The following is an 18,185-nucleotide window of genomic DNA, read 5'->3' as shown; positions in this document are numbered from 1 at the left end:
TTATCACAGTTAAAATAAATAACACTCTTATGAGAAATACAATTGTCTGGTGTAAACAGTATATGGTGTTAAATAGACCTACACTACTGTACTTTAATGTCGGTCATAAGGGTGGTACTTCAAGAGCCATATTTTACGAGGGGGTATTTATTGTGAAAAGTTTGAGAACCACTGATCTAAGACACAGACTTGACTCAACAAAATACCATTTATGTTAATTGCCATTTTTATTGTATTATTTATCTATTTTAAATGTAGGGGTACATTTAAGAGTTCAGGCTTTTTAAATCTGACATTGCTTCCATTCCTATCAGTATTAATATTTCATGCCAATATTACATAAAACTGTTCGGGCAGCACACAACCAGAGTTTGCTGTAGTGCAAAAGCAACAGTACAAATTTGAGCTCAGTTCAGACTAGATGCTGCCTTACTGTACCATCTTGTGGTTCAAAGTGGTATTACATGAGGGAATCAGATTTCAACATGATTACTTTACTACTTTACTTTACATCAGAAATCAATATTCTTCACTAATTCACACAATTGAAATTTGCCAAACATGCTTTTTCTGCATTTCAATCTGTTTTAAAGTTCCTAATTTGTAACTATAAAAAGAAGCAGCTACCTTCAGCTGTTTGAGAGAAACTGAAGAAGACATTTACTGAAGTTTTAGGACCAACAGGCTGATGAATAAACCAAGTAAAGCAAAGTAAAGACAAGCTGCACTTTGACTTTTATTAGAACAATTTGCTGGAACTACAGAGTAATGAAGTACTTCAAGGTTTTGTGTGGATGACTTCCAACCTTACTGTACAGCACAGAGCACAGAGGGACAATATATGTAATCAATATATGATGCAGAATGAACAAGTAAAGACTGTAAGCTGAGTCTGAGGCTCATGCAGGACATTTCATAGTGAGGTGTCTTTGGTTGGATTATTCAAACATTTACATCATGTCATGTTTCGGCTGTGTGGCAGGCAGGAGAGGACCCAAACGCAAACTCACGGGGACAGAACTTGAACTCAAAAGCACAGCTTTAATTGCTGGAAAAATAGAACACAGGCAATGCAAAACTAAACTGGGAAAGCTAATCATAAAGTATACCAGGAGACACGGGGAGACTCACACACAGCATGAAGGAGACTACGACCCTGACAAAGAGAAACACAGGGCTTAAATACACAGAGGGATAACGAGGGAACAAGACACAGAAGGAGAGCACAGCTGGGAGTAATCACGCTGGACGAGACAAGGGAAGCAAAACTAGAAACACTCACATGAGACATGGACCTTCAAAGTAAAACAGGAAACACACTGACTGAACTCTAAACATGCAAACTTAACAGCAACTGAGAAGACAGAATATAGGGACCAGAAACATGGTACAAAGAGGTCACAGTAGACACATTGAACACAGGGAAGCCATATTACAAAGCCAAAGAACTAAACCTATGATAACCATAACTGAGACCTAGGGAAACAAGAAACAGTACAACAAAGGACTCAAAACATAATCCATAATATAAAAACACGAGATCTCTTCAAAATAAAACAGGAAACATGAGAGGCAGACATGACAACATAAGACAACAGACATGAAACACACGAAGGGCAAGGGAGACTTCACAGGGGTTGAAAACACAAAGGGGAGCTAATAAGCAAATGAACAAAGGAAACCTAAAAAGCTTAAACATACACTATGAACATCAAAAGAACTAAAACTGAAAACACTGGGTCATAAGACCCAGGATCGTGACACAGAATGGCCAGCACTTAATCATCAGTGACACATCAAAGCACCAAACTCATTTCTCACAGATGAAGGTCATTGAATAAGAATAATAAGACAGCATCCATCTCCCATCACTGTCACAGCAGACTCCAAAGTGACCATATTTGGCATTCCCATGTCTTTCTGCCCAGAACCTGTCAGAGAGATCAAATCTGATATGAAACTGGACTAAACTCATAACTATTGTCACATTCATATAAATATGCGTCTCTTTTGGAATATTTCCAATATTTGCTGTATTTCTTTCCCAGGTTTCTCGCCCACTTTCCCTCCTTTAGACTTTTCTCTGAGAATCATCATGCACACTAAAACAGCTTTCAAGCTTTGATGAATATGAAATCTTCCTGCTGTAAAAATGGAGAATAAAAAGAAGTCAGAGCTGACTTTCTGCTGTTTGAAACTGTTTTGTCAGCTGTTTACAGACATCACTTTGAAATGTGTGTCTATCAGGTCATATTTACTGAAGCTTCTTCCTTCATATGTTCTGAAGTTTTACAAACACCAAAGAAGAAGAGACAGGAATTCTCTGAAACACTTTTTGTTCTGTGAGAAAAGAAACATTACAGCACAAAAACATGAAGACAAATTGAACAAAGTGAAATGTGTCGGTCGCTGCTTTGAACATGTTTCAATCCTGATTCCTTCAAACTGACTTGTTGTAACTGAACGTCATCACAGACTGCAGATGAAGAGAGTTCAAGCACAGCTGTTCATTCAAAGGAGGATTTCTGCTTTTCTTTACATTCAGTTTGTGGGGCTGTTGGAAAATAGCTCAGCTCATGTATTGCTGATCTATCTTCCAAAACATCAGTGTTTCACCTCTAAATAATAACTCTGGAATAGAAACAAACTAATGTCTCACGTTTCTGTCAGCACTGATCCGTCCACCCATTCCCATTCATATCCTCCTGATGTCCATTTAGCTTCCAGACCAATCCAAGAGTGTCCTCTGAAATTACTGACAAATTCCTGTTTGAGAAGAGACACAAATATTGTCTCCAGTCATAATTCAGCACTTCTGTTGTAGTGACATCATCTTGTGAACATGTCTGAAGGAAGAATAACTGTGATGAAACTTTTCTTCCATTGTGCAGAAATCAGAAAGAGCCAAAGAATCAATGAATATCAGCTCCTCCTGTAGCTCAGTCAGTGTTGCAGTGGAATCAGTGTTAACAAATCATTTGATTCAGTTGGATTGAATCAGAAAAATAATCTGGATTATGAGGATTTCTCTCATTTTATAACATTTCTGTGTAAATTAAATGTTTGTCAAATGTGTAAAAACTTTACGTTTGAATGTGTCTGCAACAAAAAAGGAGAATCCAAGAAATCCATCAGAGTGGAGACAGGAAGCAGGTCACAGACTGACAGCAGGTCAAAGACACAAGTAACAGGTGACTGTCAGCTCCATCAAAGATCACACAGACATGAACAAACACACCCACCTGTTCCTCTTTGCTGTTTATCATCACCAGATCAGCTCCTTTATCCTGACAGGCTCTCCTGCTCTCAGACCAAGTTTTCCTCTCAGTGGATTTAAAGTAGCAGCTGCTTCCAAATCTCATCCATCGATCAGGACACTTCTCTTAAAGTCAAACACATGTTTTAAAGACAGACTTTGTGTCCTGTTGTATCACATTAATCTTTGGTTCCTGTCATTTTCCCTGTAAATGCTTCATTTAAACTCAGGTTTTCTCTCTTATTCATAATGAACTGAAACTTACATTTATACAGAGAAACTGTTACACAGCATCAAACATTTAGGATTCAAAACAAAGACACAATCAGGTTATCACTGTGTAACACTGATGTTTTCTATCAGTTATTCAAACTTTATTACCTTCTATCTTCTCCTTCAGCTTCTTCACTTCTTCCTGTAACTGACTGTGGTTTTTACTCAGTTCATCATAACGGCTCTGTAACTGAGTCAGGCTGGTTTTTGTGCCTTTAGAGAAAAAAGATTCAAATTAAGTTAAAATGTTCTACAAATATATCTGTGATATAAGAACTTGGTGTTTGCTTACCTTGAAGTTCATCCTGGAGCTCAGTGTGATTCTTTTTGGTGTCATTGTAAACGTGGTTCAGTTTGTCACATTTAGCATGAAGTCTTTTGTTTTCACTCTTGTTCAAAGCATCTGAAATATTTCAGTGAAACCAAAATAAAATAAAATAAAATAAAATGAGTGAAATGTTGAACAGAAATAATCTTCTTCCTCTGCTTTGTCAAATATCAATAAGAGTCAGAAACTTGCAGCCATTGCTCTTTAACATGTCCTGTGGGTGGAGGTGTTAGAACTACAGGAAATCTGATGAGCTAAATACGTATCAACTGTGAACAAAAACCACTGACAAGATTCAGAATAATTGTGCTTCAGTGTGGAGGAAGAAGGTGAAGAGTCAAACAGCATTTCTACACCTGTAGTCAGAGATGTTATCTATATGCTTTGAAAGAATAGATTCTGACTCATGTGACATGTGCCTGTTCTCACTGAAAATATGTCTTTTTACATTCAGTCAAAGCTGCTCTGAGGCTTCAACACTTCCTCTTTCTGCTTATTTATAATTAATAAATGTTTCTTCCTGCAGCTTCCAGGAACTTCCTGCTTTCAGACGTCCTTTTGCAGGCGTCTCTGTTCTCACATCATAGATTTGTGATGTTTCTGCTGATCCAGCATTAAGTCTGTCACAGCTCCACCAGGAGCTAAAGGTCAGCTGAAGATCATCAACTGATTTAAAACATAGAATCAAACCACCTTAAAATCCAAACATCAGCAGCTGCTGGGAGTTTTCTCTGTGTTGTTGTTTTTGTTATTGTGGAGTCTTTACCTGATAATATAAAGAACCTCGAGGCAACTGTTGTTGTGATTTGATGTAATAAAAAAAGATTCATTGATATATCCCAGCAGATGAATGGAGCTAACATTAGCTTGTTAGCTACCTGCTTAATACAGCAAGTGAACTAACTAGTCGCACAATGACAGACGGCCACTGTCTAACATAGTGTGGCTGCACCTGCATCAGTCTGCAGCAGATGCTGCTGCCTGTCTGCTTTGTTGAGATAATCACAGAATCAGCGTGTTGAGTGAAGAGTTTGAAGGAACAACAAGAACATTCACTCCACAACACACACAAGATATGAGCCAGGAATCATGCACACAGACACACACCTGCTAATCAGTGCTAAGTAACAGACTGATGAAATACTAGAAGCTCAGTCAGCAAAACCAACGTGTTGGTCAGGCTGTACCACACAGCAGCTCATATTATTGATCAGAGAATTCCATTTAAAATGCCACCGTGCAGTTTTTATGAAGAGGAAACTATCCTTAGAGACCAAAACTCATTTGGTCCTGAATGGAAACATGTTTTTACTGCAGCAAAGGTGCTCATGTTAACATGGGAGTCTGTGGGGACTGACTCGCTTTCAGCATCAGCCTCCAGTGGTCATTAAAGGAACTGCAGTGTTTGCTGCTTCTGTGTTGGCTTCATGTACTTCCTGTATTTGCTGTGGCAGAAGGACACGTTCTGGTTGTGAAGCTGCATGTTTGTTGGCTGCTGGGATTCAGTATCAGTCATACATTCATTTGCAGGAGAAGTTCAGAGGTTGTATCTTATCTTACAGCATATGGACAGGATGATGATCCCAGCTAACATCAGGAGGCACAGCACTCTTAGACCCAGTGTAGCACATCTGAAAGAGCCCTTCAGGACTGAAGGAGGATTCAGAGTCTGTGGTCCTGTTAGAAAGCAGTGTGGATGTTGGTTTGTGCTTATTTCCTGTCACTCTGTGATTAACACATAGTGGTCACTACAGGCTGTTGTCTTGTATTTGTGTCAGTGTTGATGGTCTACTTACACATAAACCACTACATTGGACACTGATGCGTCACTCCATACCAAATACTTAATTTCAAATGTATGTTGTCCACCTAAGTGGACATGTAAAAAACTCTTTGAAAAGTAATTCATGCATGAAAGGCTTAATAGACCTGCGGTTGAGGTTGTATCAGCTTAGCCAAAAACAAAAGAAATATAACATCTGCGCTGTGACTAAAGTGTGTAAATAAATTTCCCGTTCACAGAGCTCTACAAACTCTACAGTACATTTGTTTTTATAATTGACTTACCTCCTTCCTCCGATTGAAAATGATCATAACTATCTCTGATCTCATCTGCACTCTCGTAGATATCCACCTCCCTCTGCTCCCACTCTGCTCCGTCCTCCTTTCTGCTGTATCTCACCTTCTTTGATAGATCTGGTTCAGCATAAATATCTGAGGACATCGTGAGAGGACTGAGACGCTGAGCAGGAGTTTAAGCTGTACTCTAACAGTTCTGCAGTACTGACCCTGGTAGATATCAAGCTGTTCTGTACTGATGCTGCTCTCAGTGTTTCTTGTCCAGCCTTCTGTCTGCTTTCAGACAGGAAGAAGCTTTGAGGAAGTGGCAGCATGCAAAGAACCACAGACCCAAACTTTCATTTAATTAATGTGAATAAAAACCTCCAGTGTGGTGGAACACACAAATAGAACATTTCATTGTATTTATATTTGCAAAGCCACTCAGAAAAGTGTAAAAACATTTTGCATGAAACAAAAATAATTTCATTTTTCTTTGTTTAACTAAAGGTGAGCTCATGGTGAAACAAACCACAACCACATTCACACCTCATGCTCACAGTGTGCACAAAGCAGGAAATGTCTCTTTGTCAGCAACACCTTTTTCTTTTGCTTGATAGAAAAACATGTTAAGTTTTAACACTTGCTCTTGACGAAGGAAGTCGCACTTTTCTCCTCCCCTCCTCCTCCTCTCCCTTAGCTTCCCTGCTTAGCCTCTTATGTCCTTCTCTAGTCTCGTGTTTTTTGTATTACTTTCCCTGGAACATTCTCTCACAGTCTGTTCTCTAAAACGTAAAAGAGGAATTATGGATTTGATCAACTGGTCCCTGAATGCAATTGACACCCTTTTCTCAACGAGAAGTCTGGGCTCGGGTGAGCCTGAGTGCTGAAGATATCTACGTATTCGGAACCATGATAACAGGGTCCTTGCTGATCGGAGCTGGCTTGGCCCTGACTTATCGAAGAATTAAAAAAGCGGAACCGGCTGTTCAAACCCCCACAAGGCTGCCCGCTGGGATTGAAATGATGGGACGAGGCGTGAGTTTCTCAAAATGGGCTCATTGAGTGCAGCACGGATAAGATCTTGGAGAAGCTTACGGCTGCCGTGAATACTCAGAATAAGACCTCTGAGTGCAAACTAGATTACATCTTGGAGGGGCTCGCTCGGAATAACACTGAAAGAAGAAGAAGAAGTGAAAACCTGAACAGAATCTTAATAAAATGCTCCTCCTCATCCTCACTTCATCCCTCATCTCCTGAGCTGAAGTCAGGAGTCTAACACATGAAATGTGCATAGACATACTTATTTTTTCTTGATATTGTAACAATTACTTATTGTCAGCAGATTAGACATGCAACCCGCTCATCGCAAAGGAACAAGAGAAGGACAGCAAACATAACAACAGCATGGTATAAGCTATTATTATACCAGCAGATGTTAGGCTCAAGTGTTCTAAAAATCACACTTACACTTTGGTAAATAGTTTGATTTCATTCTCACATAATAGGAGGCTTTATTCACTCAACGTTAAAGCCCAACAAAGTTACTGCCACTTCAAAGAAAGCTTGATTAACAATAGTGAACAGCAGCTAACAAAGGCTAAAAGCAGCTAACAGAGGCTAACCACAGCTAAGAACAGCAAACAGAGGCTAACCACGGCTAACAGCAGCTAACAAAGGCCAACCAAAGCTAACAGCAGCTAACGGAGGCTAACCATGGTTAACAGTGGCAAAAACACAGCACTATACACTAAAGTAAAGTAAATATACACTAGTATATGTGTCTATTTGCTCCCCTTACCTCAGTCTCAAAGTATATATATATTTATTCTTATTATTATTCTTATTCTTCCTAGATTTATTGTTTTCTCTTGCACTGTATGGAACTGGAGCCTCGTTGTCTCGTCTCTCTTTAAACTGAACTTTATATAGCAGAGATATTAAAGTTTACTTTGACTTCAACTACCAACATTTCAACCTATCTTCAAACCTCAGTATGGCTGAGCTTCCCTGACTCCTTTCACAAAGTTTTATGACACTTTCCAGAGTAAATAAAGATTGATGTTTATCACTCATTGACAGCTGAGGAAAACAGTGGAGTGTCAGCCTTCCAAAGATAGGAAAAACTGTGGGCAGATCCGGTCCAACTACTGGTAGAAGCATGCAGGCTGCCTGCCACTGTTATGGGGTCCAATCTAAATGTTATGTTTTTGTCTCACTATAACATGTTTGTCATATAGCAGCCACTTCAGCTATAACTATGCACTTGAACTGGGTGGGTAAAAAAAAGATCCCAATGCAAATATGCTAAAAGCAGAAATGGTAAAATATCTTGTTACCTTCAGTTTCCTGTCACGTTTGTTAATATAATCAAAGAACTATGAGTGGTCTGAAGCAACCATCGAACATTTACTCAACAACAGAGAGCCATGCTGTCAAAAGCCTGTAAGAAAAACATGTCATGGTTTGGGTCATTGTGACCCAGTGTTTTTGAGTTCTTGTGTTTTGGTGTCATTTTTGTATTATGGTTTATGTTTTAGGTTCATTAGCAGTCTTTATGTTTGCCCTTGTGTGTATTTATGGCTGCATCTCCCTCTGTCCTGCGTTGCGGTCTCCCTCATACCCAGCTGTGTGTTCTGTTCATAGTCTAGTTTCTAAGTCTCTGTCTTTAAGAGATTCCTGCAGTTTAACTAATTGGTGTGTGTTATCTGGCTTCATGGACAGATAGAATTGGGTGTCATCTGCATAGCAGTGAAACTGTATGCTATGTCTTCTCACGATCCTGCCTAAGGGTAGAGAATTCTAACAATTAGTATAACTTGGAGGTGTTGATTCATTGAAACTAATATAATCATCCTGCTGTAAACATGTTTCTGTAAGCCAGAGTAAGACAGTTTTGATGATCAATTATTAATTCATGTACTCACAGAGATTTGGAAGAGAGACACCTAATGTTTAATAATCCACATTCTTCATTTGTTTTTTGTTGGTTTGGGTGCAGACACAGTCTCTAAGTACATGGGGTTTTGGAGAGATAACACAACATGGTAATAAAATTTCTCACAGCGTGTCGTGATTGCAGCCAGAATCAGCAGATACAGCACTCCCAGGTTCACTTCAAAACCTCTGAAACTGCTTCGTTTCCCAGCTGGAAGCTTCTTCTGAGTGTCAACACCTAAAGGGAAAAAACCCAACTTTTTTATATAATAATATTACTGATTTCTTTTTAATTGAGATTTTTAATACTGGTGCATGCCTTAATTAAATGGATCTGCCTTGTAGTAATAATGACATTTCCAACAAGTTGGTCTTGTATATTTGAGAATTACAGGAAATCAGGTAAAATGTTCTACTGGAGGAAAACATGGTTGATATAATTTGGTGCAAAATCATATCTTTAGTTTATTCCCACATGTATTGATTCTTCAACAGTGTCTGACAAACCTCTTTTAAAGCAAAGGACAATATTAATAATGATAATTATGAATAATCTTCATAATTTGCTCACAGGAAGACTTATTTTGAGATGTTAGGTCCCAGCCAAGCAGGCATAGAGACCACTTAATGATGGCCAGTTTAACTCATTGGTGTGTGGCTTGATAGACAGATAAAGGTGGGTATCATCTGCACAGCAGTGGTAATGTCTGCTATGCCTTGTGATGATACTGCCTAACAGAAGCATGTATAATGTAAACAAAACTGGTCCTAACACTGAACCCTGTGGAACTCCATAATTCACTTTTGTGTATGAAGATTCTTCTTTAACATTTACCTTCAAAGTAAAAGTTGAACCTTTTGTACAAACTGGCTTTAGCAACTTTAACCCTGAAGGTAAATGTTCTCTGTTTCTAGTTTGCATCGCACTCGATGCAACACACTTGATCACTTCCACACAAACGTTGCAAGACCAATCTACCAGCAATAGTGTACGAAGGCCACCAATGGGTTACTAACTTGTGTCTAGGCCTGTGTCACTGAAGCCTAAAAAAAACCTAATATTATAATTGGCTCTGAAAAATGTACATCAACTTGTTTTCTGAGGTTATTTGTGCTCCACACAGTTTCTAGCAAGTTTGTTTTTAAACTTCTGTTGCACCACCGAAGAGCTCCTGCTGGATAAGCCATTAGAGTCATGCAGCACTTCCCTCCTTCATTGTAAACTTTTGAAATGTTTGTTGCTTCCTACTTACCAGCTTCTTGTATCCCAACATCAGGATGCTGCTCTCCATCGTCTATCATCTGCACCTCGCTGTACTCTCTCTGTCGTCCATCACTGTGGGTCCTTCTGCTGTATTTCACTCTAAAATCTGCTGCAGCTTGAATTTCTGCGGACATCTTGGTGGGTGAGAGTGTTTGACGAGGCTTCAGTGTCTGTCTGGTTTGTTTCTGAGTCGGGCAGCTTTTAATAGACATCAAACAGGAAGTAGCAGCAGACCAAACCACCAACAGAGGGGCCAACTTCATTTCTGCTTTGCATTGTGGTTAGCAAACTTTTTACTGAGAGTTTGTTTAAAATAAAAAAAAGAAGCTAAAAAGTTATTTATAAATATAAGTCAGCAGCAATAATCGGCACATAATGCCTTTTTCATGAGTCTTCCTGGTTTCATGACTCTGTACACATCATAAGTACGTAGAAGCACATGAGTGTCACAGGAAATATGAGGTCGGGCCCTGTGTCACTGGTGTGTTTCTCTCAGCACAGACTGGCCACCACAGCCTCTTCAGGTCACACACTTTATTTTCCAGCACACACATGAAATGTTTCTGACTGAGCTGCTCTGCTGTTGAGCCCGACTGAGGGAAATGTGTTTTATAGGATTTAGTTCCAGCTTCTCCCAACCGGCCACAGTGAGCTTGTCCACTTACTGCGTGTGTCTTCAGGTCTTAGACACCACCAAAATAGAGATGCAGTCACTCTGTTTTTCAACTGAAGCTTGTCGTGTTCAAAATGTCAGAAGGAATTTCAGGAGAAAATATCTGTCTATTAAAAAGATTTCATTTGCTTTGGTATTTGAAATTCCAATTTTACAGCACTGGACTGTGATGTGATGCCAGAGTCAGCCTCACACCAAAGATGACCCTCAGAGCGGGCGGTACAGTTTTATACTACAAGAGGAACATGTATTATTATGACTATGTTCTTCCAGAAGCGGCGTGGCAGTCTGCTACAACTCCTCATTCACTCCACGTCTGCTGCTCCCTCGACCTCCTATCTGCTTCTTTTCCTGGAATCAGAGACACAAGGACACAAAAACACACCCTGCGTAGCCTTGGTTATCTAATGTTGTTATTTATTGTTCTTCTACTGATTCTAAGGTCTGGTTCAGGATACCTAGTTTGGACTCTCTGACCCAGTGTCACAGCTGGTGCAGCTATCGTGTGGTGGCGTGAATGGGGATCCAAGTTGCAGACAGTGGTGGAGATGCGAGTGAGGTTTATTTACAGTGCTCAGTAACAAAAGTGAGGGCGGAACTGAACAAAACCCTAAACTGGGGAGAACTAAAAATAACAAAACACAAAACCGTAACTCACAAGGTCACAATCAGGGAAACACATAAGGAGGTGAGCTGGGAACAAAGAGCAGGCTGTGGAGCAGAAAGCTGCAGAACAACAGAGTAACACAGACGAACCGATGAGGAACACAGGCAGGCACACACTATATATACAAACACAAGGTAATCAGGTAATGACACACAGGAGGGGAGCACAGCTGAACCTAATTCACAAGACGACAGGAAGACACAAGCTGACACAGTGATAACAGACTTACTTAGACTTAGTTCCTCCTACGCCGGGCGGCGCATCGGGCAGCTAGTGATCTCCATCGATGTCGGTCAGCAGCGACTGCTTCAGCTTCGTCCCAGACAATGTCGACAGTTCTCAGATCGTCCATAAATGTTCGACGCCATGTGGTCTTTGGTCGGCCTTGCTTTCGCTTGCCAGTGCGTGGATGCCATGCCATGGCAATCTTAGCTGGGCGATGAGGGGGTAGGCGTAAAATATGTCCCGCAAAGCGGAAGCGCCTTTCTGCAACAACATCGGCTAATGGGCGGGTGCCTGCTCTTCGTAGGACCTCCTCATTTGTTATTCGGTCCCGGTAGGAAATTCTCAGGATTCGCCGCAAGCCACGTTGTTGAAGCACATTCAGGTGTTGAATAATTGCACTTGTTGAGCGCCAGGTTTCACTAGCGTAAAGTGCAGTAGGGAAGACGATAGAGTTCAGTAGTCTGATCTTGACCCTTACATTCAGGGAGGTCGAGTTCCAAATAGGTTGGAGACGTCGCAGGACACCAACTGCCTTCCCTACTCTGGCGTCGACATCCCGATCAGAGACCCCGTCATTCGAGATGATGCTGCCAAGATATGTAAAATTCTCCACCTCTTCAGCACGTTGTTGATTGATCATAACAGGAATGCGGGCACGTGCATAGCCAACTCGGAGTACCTTGGTTGTTTTGGCGCTGATTCTTAATCCAACTTTCGTTGCCTCCCTCTGCAGGGCCGCGGTCAACTTTTGGAGGTCTTCCTGAGTCGAGCCCAGCAGGGCGATGTCATCTGCGAAGTCCAAGTCAGTGAGATTACGCGTTTCGTTCCATGGGCACACCGATGCCAGCTTGGTCAACTGATCGTCGCATGATGAAGTCAATTACCAACAGGAAGAGACCAACGATGGGTCGAACACTTCCGCGATACTCTGAACCAACCTGAGCCACCCCAACGGTTCGAGGCCAAAGACCTGGCACCTTCCATGGATCTTCTTCCTGTCGATATCGGACAAATCAGCATCACTGAAGTCAAGACAGCGATCCGACTCCTCAAGAGTGGAAAGGCCGCAGGCCTGGACGAAATCCTCGCCGAAATGCTGAAGCATGGCGGACCCCATCTTGAAGCCGCCCTTACAAGACTCCTAAACGCCTGCTGGTCAACATCACAGTGATAACAGACACAGACCTTCAAAGTAAAACAGGAAATTCACAAAGACAAGCTCAGGGACACGAACAGAGCACAGGAGGGAGAACACTAAAGCACTAATCACATGAACCAAACCCTAAGAACTAATACAAAATAAGAATGAACACAACACATGAGATGACACCAAAATGAACACAAAACGCTGGGTCAACGACCAGGACCATGACACCCAGAGACTTACAGGAAACCATTTTCATGTGTATGTAAGCGTTGCTGCAAAGTCCCCGTGCACTCTATGTCTCTAAGCTTTCGACCTTCGAAAGACAGAGTGCCAACTCATATGAGCCCATTTGCATTGTGTATAATAAAATAATTCAAACAGCTGCCTTCAATTTTCAACCCTAATAAACTAACTCCAGATTTCCCTCAGTAATCCTGATTCATGTTGTCACAGTTCACCTGGTGAAGAGCACATTCCCAAAGGATTCTTTTTTCCCAGAGCATTTTAGCATGACACTCTTTGATTACCTCTCCATCACAGATATTTGTTTTTATCACAAAGCTGCTCTTGACAGTCCTGATAGATTTGAAACCATATTGGAAAAGATTTGTGAGAGCTGTTGTAAAAACTTTATCCCACCTTAATAGATCCATCACTAATGCACTGAACTCTTTAGTAAGAATTGGGAGCTCCCCCCCAAAACTGTGTCCTGTTTTCCAATCAGCTGTTTGTGTATAAAGTGCTGTCTCTTCGAGACATCTGTTATGTTCCCTGTATGTCCCTCTGTGAGCTCCAGCTCGCTCTTGTTCATTAAATATCTGGATGTTAAAGACTTCTTTTTATTCTGAGTCCTGCGTTCGAGTCCTTCCCTCTCTTCCACACCTCGACCTGACAGTTATGTCTTAGACTGGAATCAAATAGAAGTGAAGCTGAAACATTTTGTGACTAAAATAATATGAGACCATTTTTAGATGTTTAGGCCTCTAAATATAAATATAACTTCCATAGTTCAATGTGTTTAAATATGTGCATTTGCAAACTTTTTGTTTAATATTAATATTTTATATCATCATGAAATGTCACCAAAGGGGGCAGCATAGAGCCAGAGAGTGTTAGTGTAGCTGTTCAGCCCTATAGTAAGAAACAAGAAGACTGATGAAGGAAAACACACAGGTTTGTATGAAGTCACACTAACTAACCAGCAGTAACCCACCTTTGATCAAACTGCTTTTATACAAATGATGTGAGGATGTAAAAGGAGCGTTTTGATTATTTATGAATGTATTGATTTAATATGACAATAATGGGGGTGGGGCCACCAGACCTGTCAACACTGGCTGAGTAACAAAAATATGAACACCAGACGAGAGTTAAACATTTTCATCATTTTCTTCCTGTGACTGAAAATCTCTTTGATTATCTCTGATATCGTCTGTACTGTCGTAGATGTGCATGTCCTCTTACACTCTGATGCCTCTTCCTTCACCTTTCTGCTCAGATAGCTGAGTCACAGCTGTGCTTTACTAACAGTTACTGCTCTGTGTTCACTGTGCTTGCACACTGATGCTGTCACAGTCCTGGGTCTATGACCCAGTTTTTGAGTTTTTCTTTTGGATAATTATTTTCTAGTTCCTGATTTTATTTTTTTTGTCTCCTCAGTCTGTCATGTCCTCATGTCTGTTTATCCACAGTTAAAGTGTCAAGTTCACATATTGCCATCTGAGTCTCAGTGTGTTTTTGTTACTTCCTGTTTTACTTTGATAATCTCCCATTTTGTGTGCGTTATATTGGTGTTCATGTCTCATCAGATTCTGTTCAGCTGTGTTCCCCAGGTGTGTCCACTCTGCACTAATCTCCTCCTGAGTAAATATTGTCTGTCTCCCTCTGGTCTCTGTCATGTTGTCCCATCAAGCTGTGTTCCTGTGAATTTCATGGGTTCTGTGTCCTCCCAGTTGTTTCCCAGTTTCTTAGTTTCTAGTTTAATGTGTTGCCTGAGGTTTTGTTAGTGGTGCCAAGATGAAGCTTCATGAAGCACTGAAGCTTTCCATCCAACTGGCCACTTATGAGCCGACGCTTCATGACGTGTCACTTGCTCTACTGTGCCATCAAGTGGACAATAAATGTAAAACAGGCAAAGACATTATAATGACATAACTTTGGTGTGAAGCTTTGAATAGAACGAATAGAATAGAATAGAATAAATAGAATAGAAAGAATAGAATTAGTGAATAATGTTTGTGATGGCAGTACATAAATTCCAAATATAATCTTAATCTGTCTTTATGATCTTTATGATACAACATGTAATTTATTTTTATATCATAATAACCTTTTATTTTTATTTAATAAAATCTTTTCCACTGTGTTTTGCATCAGTCAGTTTCTCTTTTTTTGAGATGATTTCACCTGATTTAGAAAAAACCCTTTCACAGCTCACAGATGAAGCAGGTGTAGCCGAAGAAGCAACAGCAAGTTTATACAAGTTGGGATGAACATTTTCAGTCCTGCCCAGTACTCGTGGGGATTCTTCAGTCTTCCACTGTTTGGTTCACTCAGGTATGTTTGGACCTGCACTGTTGTGTCTGTAATAAAATTTTGAGTCCTCGTCTGCAGGACTGTGGTGTCCAAACTAGGCCTGAAAAACCAAAACCCCTGCACCACTTTTATATTTCATGATTAAAATTAAAACAAAACACAACATGCAGAGAAACAGAATCAACTTTCTGGGTTTGTCCAAAGTTTATTTAACAAATTATACAGCATGTATTAATGTTATATTTTTATTTATTCATACATGATTTGAGTTTATGAACTCTACTACTCCCATAGTTATTTCTTCAGTGTTGTTTTTGGACAGAGACCATTGAAACAGTACAGAAAGTGGGGAGAGAGGGGCTGAGCTGCAGCACAGAGCCTGGGCTGAACACAAACCTGAGCCTCTGCAGTACTTTTTACTGCTGCTAGTGTTTCTGTCCTGACAGATGTGATGATATCATCTGTGCTCTGTGATGTGCTGGTGCATGAAAATGTTTGCAGACTTTAGATTGGTCACTGAAAATATAAGACGTGCTGTGGTCGTTATTCTAAATGTGTTCAGAAATGTGGGAAACGATTGAAATACCCTGAAATATCTAAAGATTCAAAGTTTTAACATGGAAGTATTTGGGACAGCAGCTTCATCTAAAATGCAGCGTGGTCTTTCAGTCTGATCCCCCCATGTTTGTATGTCAATTTTTTCTGTTATTTGAGACGTCTGTTGATAAACTGATGGGGAGACTGTGCAAGTAAAGCCTTGTTTTGAGTACATTTTCCTCACCAGTTTCCACTTTAGGCGCTGAAAACACATATTAGACACCAGCTATTTATTTTGTGATTTATATAAATATATTTCATATAAACAGTCAACATGCAGTAAAAGAAATATCTAAATATGTATTTGTATGTATTATTTCCCATCCACGAGTCTGAAAATAATAATGCTGCTCTATGTTCACTGCATCTCAGCACCTGTTTGTATCACTTCTGCTGATGCTGCAGACCGCTGTGTCTATTTTATATTTGAATTGGCCTTTTATATTTTCTTCTACTGTTTCTATTTTGTCTTATTTCTGTTTAAGAAAGACATGGTACAGAGAGGGTGGAGCTGCCTGCAGCTGTCTGTGGTGCTGAAGCTTTCAAACATTTCATACCAACACTGACTACAACTGTGACCACAGGGGGGCAGCATAGAGCCAGAGAGTGTTAGTGTAGCTGTTCAGCCCTATAGTAAGAAACAAGAAGACTGATGAAGGAAAAGCTTCTTCCACTGGTGTAACACACAGGTTTGTATGAAGTCACACTAACTAACCAGCAGTAACCCACATTTGATATTTTTTGCTGAACTTTTAGAAACAAGACATTTACTGTAGTTTTAGGACCAACAGACTGATGAATAAACCAAGTAAAGCAAAGTAAAGACAAGCTGCACTTTGACTTTTATTAGAACAATTTGCTGGAACTACAGAGTAATGAAGTACTTCAAGGTTTTGTGTGGATGACTTCCAACCTTACTGTACAGCACAGAGCACAGAGGGACAATATATGTAATCAATATATGATGCAGAATGAACAAGTAAAGACTGTAAGCTGAGTCTGAGGCTCATGCAGGACATTTCATAGTGAGGTGTCTTTGGTTGGATTATTCAAACATTTACATCAAAGCACCAAACTCATTTCTCACAGATGAAGGTCGTTGATTCATGATCATATGACCCCGTCCATTTCCCATCATCGTCACAGCAGACTCCACGGTATCCAAAATAAGGATCTGACCATCCTTCTCCCCAGAACCTGTCAGAGAGATCAAATCTGATATGAAACTGCACTAAACTCATAACTATTGTCACATTCATATAAATATGCGTCTCTTTTGGAATATTTCCAATATTTGCTGTATTTCTTTCCCAGGTTTCTCGCCCACTTTCCCTCCTTTAGACTTTTCTCTGAGAATCATCATGCACACTAAAACAGCTTTCAAGCTTTGATGAATATGAAATCTTCCTGCTGTAAAAATGGAGAATAAAAAGAAGTCAGAGCTGACTTTCTGCTGTTTGAAACTGTTTTGTCAGCTGTTTACAGACATCACTTTGAAATGTGTGTCTATCAGGTCATATTTACTGAAGCTTCTTCCTTCATATGTTCTGAAGTTTTACAAACACCAAAGAAGAAGAGACAGGAATTCTCTGAAACACTTTTTGTTCTGTGAGAAAAGAAACATTACAGCACAAAAACATGAAGACAAATTGAACAAAGTGAAATGTGTCGGTCGCTGCTTTGAACATGTTTCAATCCTGATTCCTTCAAACTGACTTGTTGTAACTGAACGTCATCACAGACTGCAGATGAAGAGAGTTCAAGCACAGCTGTTCATTCAAAGGAGGATTTCTGCTTTTCTTTACATTCAGTTTGTGGGGCTGTTGGAAAATAGCTCAGCTCATGTATTGCTGATCAGCACATTTTGAGCCCTTTTGAGGATATTTGTTACCATAGTTATGCGGACGATATCCAACTCTATATATCTTTTAAACCGGAAGAGGCTTCTAAGCTGCGGCTTTTAAATGTGTGCTTGGAAACCATTAAAGGCTGGATGGCTGAAAACTTCCTCCAACTAAATGAAAGTAAAACCGAAGTCCTCTTATGTGCCCCAGATAGACATATACCCAGTATAATAAATGCTCTTGGTCCTCTTTCAACGTTTGTAAAACCATCTGTCAGGAACTTAGGGATTATCCTTGATCCTGCTCTTACGTTAGATAGTCATGTTAAATCTCTTGTTCGGTCTTGCTTTTATCATTTAAGAAATATTTCTAAATTGAGCT

At 40.1% G+C, this 18,185-nt stretch overlaps 2 protein-coding genes across 5 annotated transcripts in view; both read right to left on the bottom strand.

Annotated features, from left to right (window-relative positions):
* Positions 1–1,810: 1,810 nt before the first annotated feature.
* On the bottom strand, positions 1,811–6,081 carry LOC147303170 (C-type lectin domain family 12 member B-like). Of its 4 annotated transcripts, none has more exons than XM_086281378.1 (7): positions 5,925–6,081; positions 5,418–5,534; positions 3,822–3,932; positions 3,630–3,742; positions 3,243–3,377; positions 2,660–2,766; positions 1,811–1,931 (listed from the first exon to the last, which is right to left on the bottom strand). In XM_086281378.1, exons 1-7 carry the CDS (start codon positions 6,079–6,081, stop codon positions 1,811–1,813), a joined length of 861 nt encoding a protein of 286 aa, XP_086137504.1. The 4 variants fall into 4 exon arrangements, with proteins under 4 accessions (XP_086137504.1, XP_086137505.1, XP_086137506.1 ...); XM_086281379.1 differs by having other exon boundaries at positions 3,243–3,382; positions 3,638–3,742; XM_086281380.1 differs by having other exon boundaries at positions 3,630–3,721; positions 3,864–3,932.
* Positions 6,082–17,036: 10,955 nt separating this feature from the next.
* The window catches only part of LOC147303168 (C-type lectin domain family 4 member E-like), a 47,409-nt gene continuing 46,260 nt past the window's right edge, over positions 17,037–18,185 (bottom strand). Inside the window, exon 7 of the mRNA XM_086281386.1 lies at positions 17,037–17,157. Coding sequence (XP_086137512.1) covers positions 17,037–17,157 — 121 coding nt within the window. The remainder of the gene's footprint in view (positions 17,158–18,185) is intronic.

This window comes from Aulonocara sp. 'chitande type north' Nkhata Bay, linkage group LG22, assembly GCF_057382095.1.
Source record: "Aulonocara sp. 'chitande type north' Nkhata Bay isolate Kocher_YH1m ecotype deep benthic linkage group LG22, A_spYH_male_GT1.1, whole genome shotgun sequence".
Lineage (NCBI taxonomy): Eukaryota > Metazoa > Chordata > Actinopteri > Cichliformes > Cichlidae > Aulonocara > Aulonocara sp. 'chitande type north' Nkhata Bay.
Note: the sequence above shows the minus strand (reverse complement) of the source record. Positions and strands in the feature narration are given on the sequence as shown.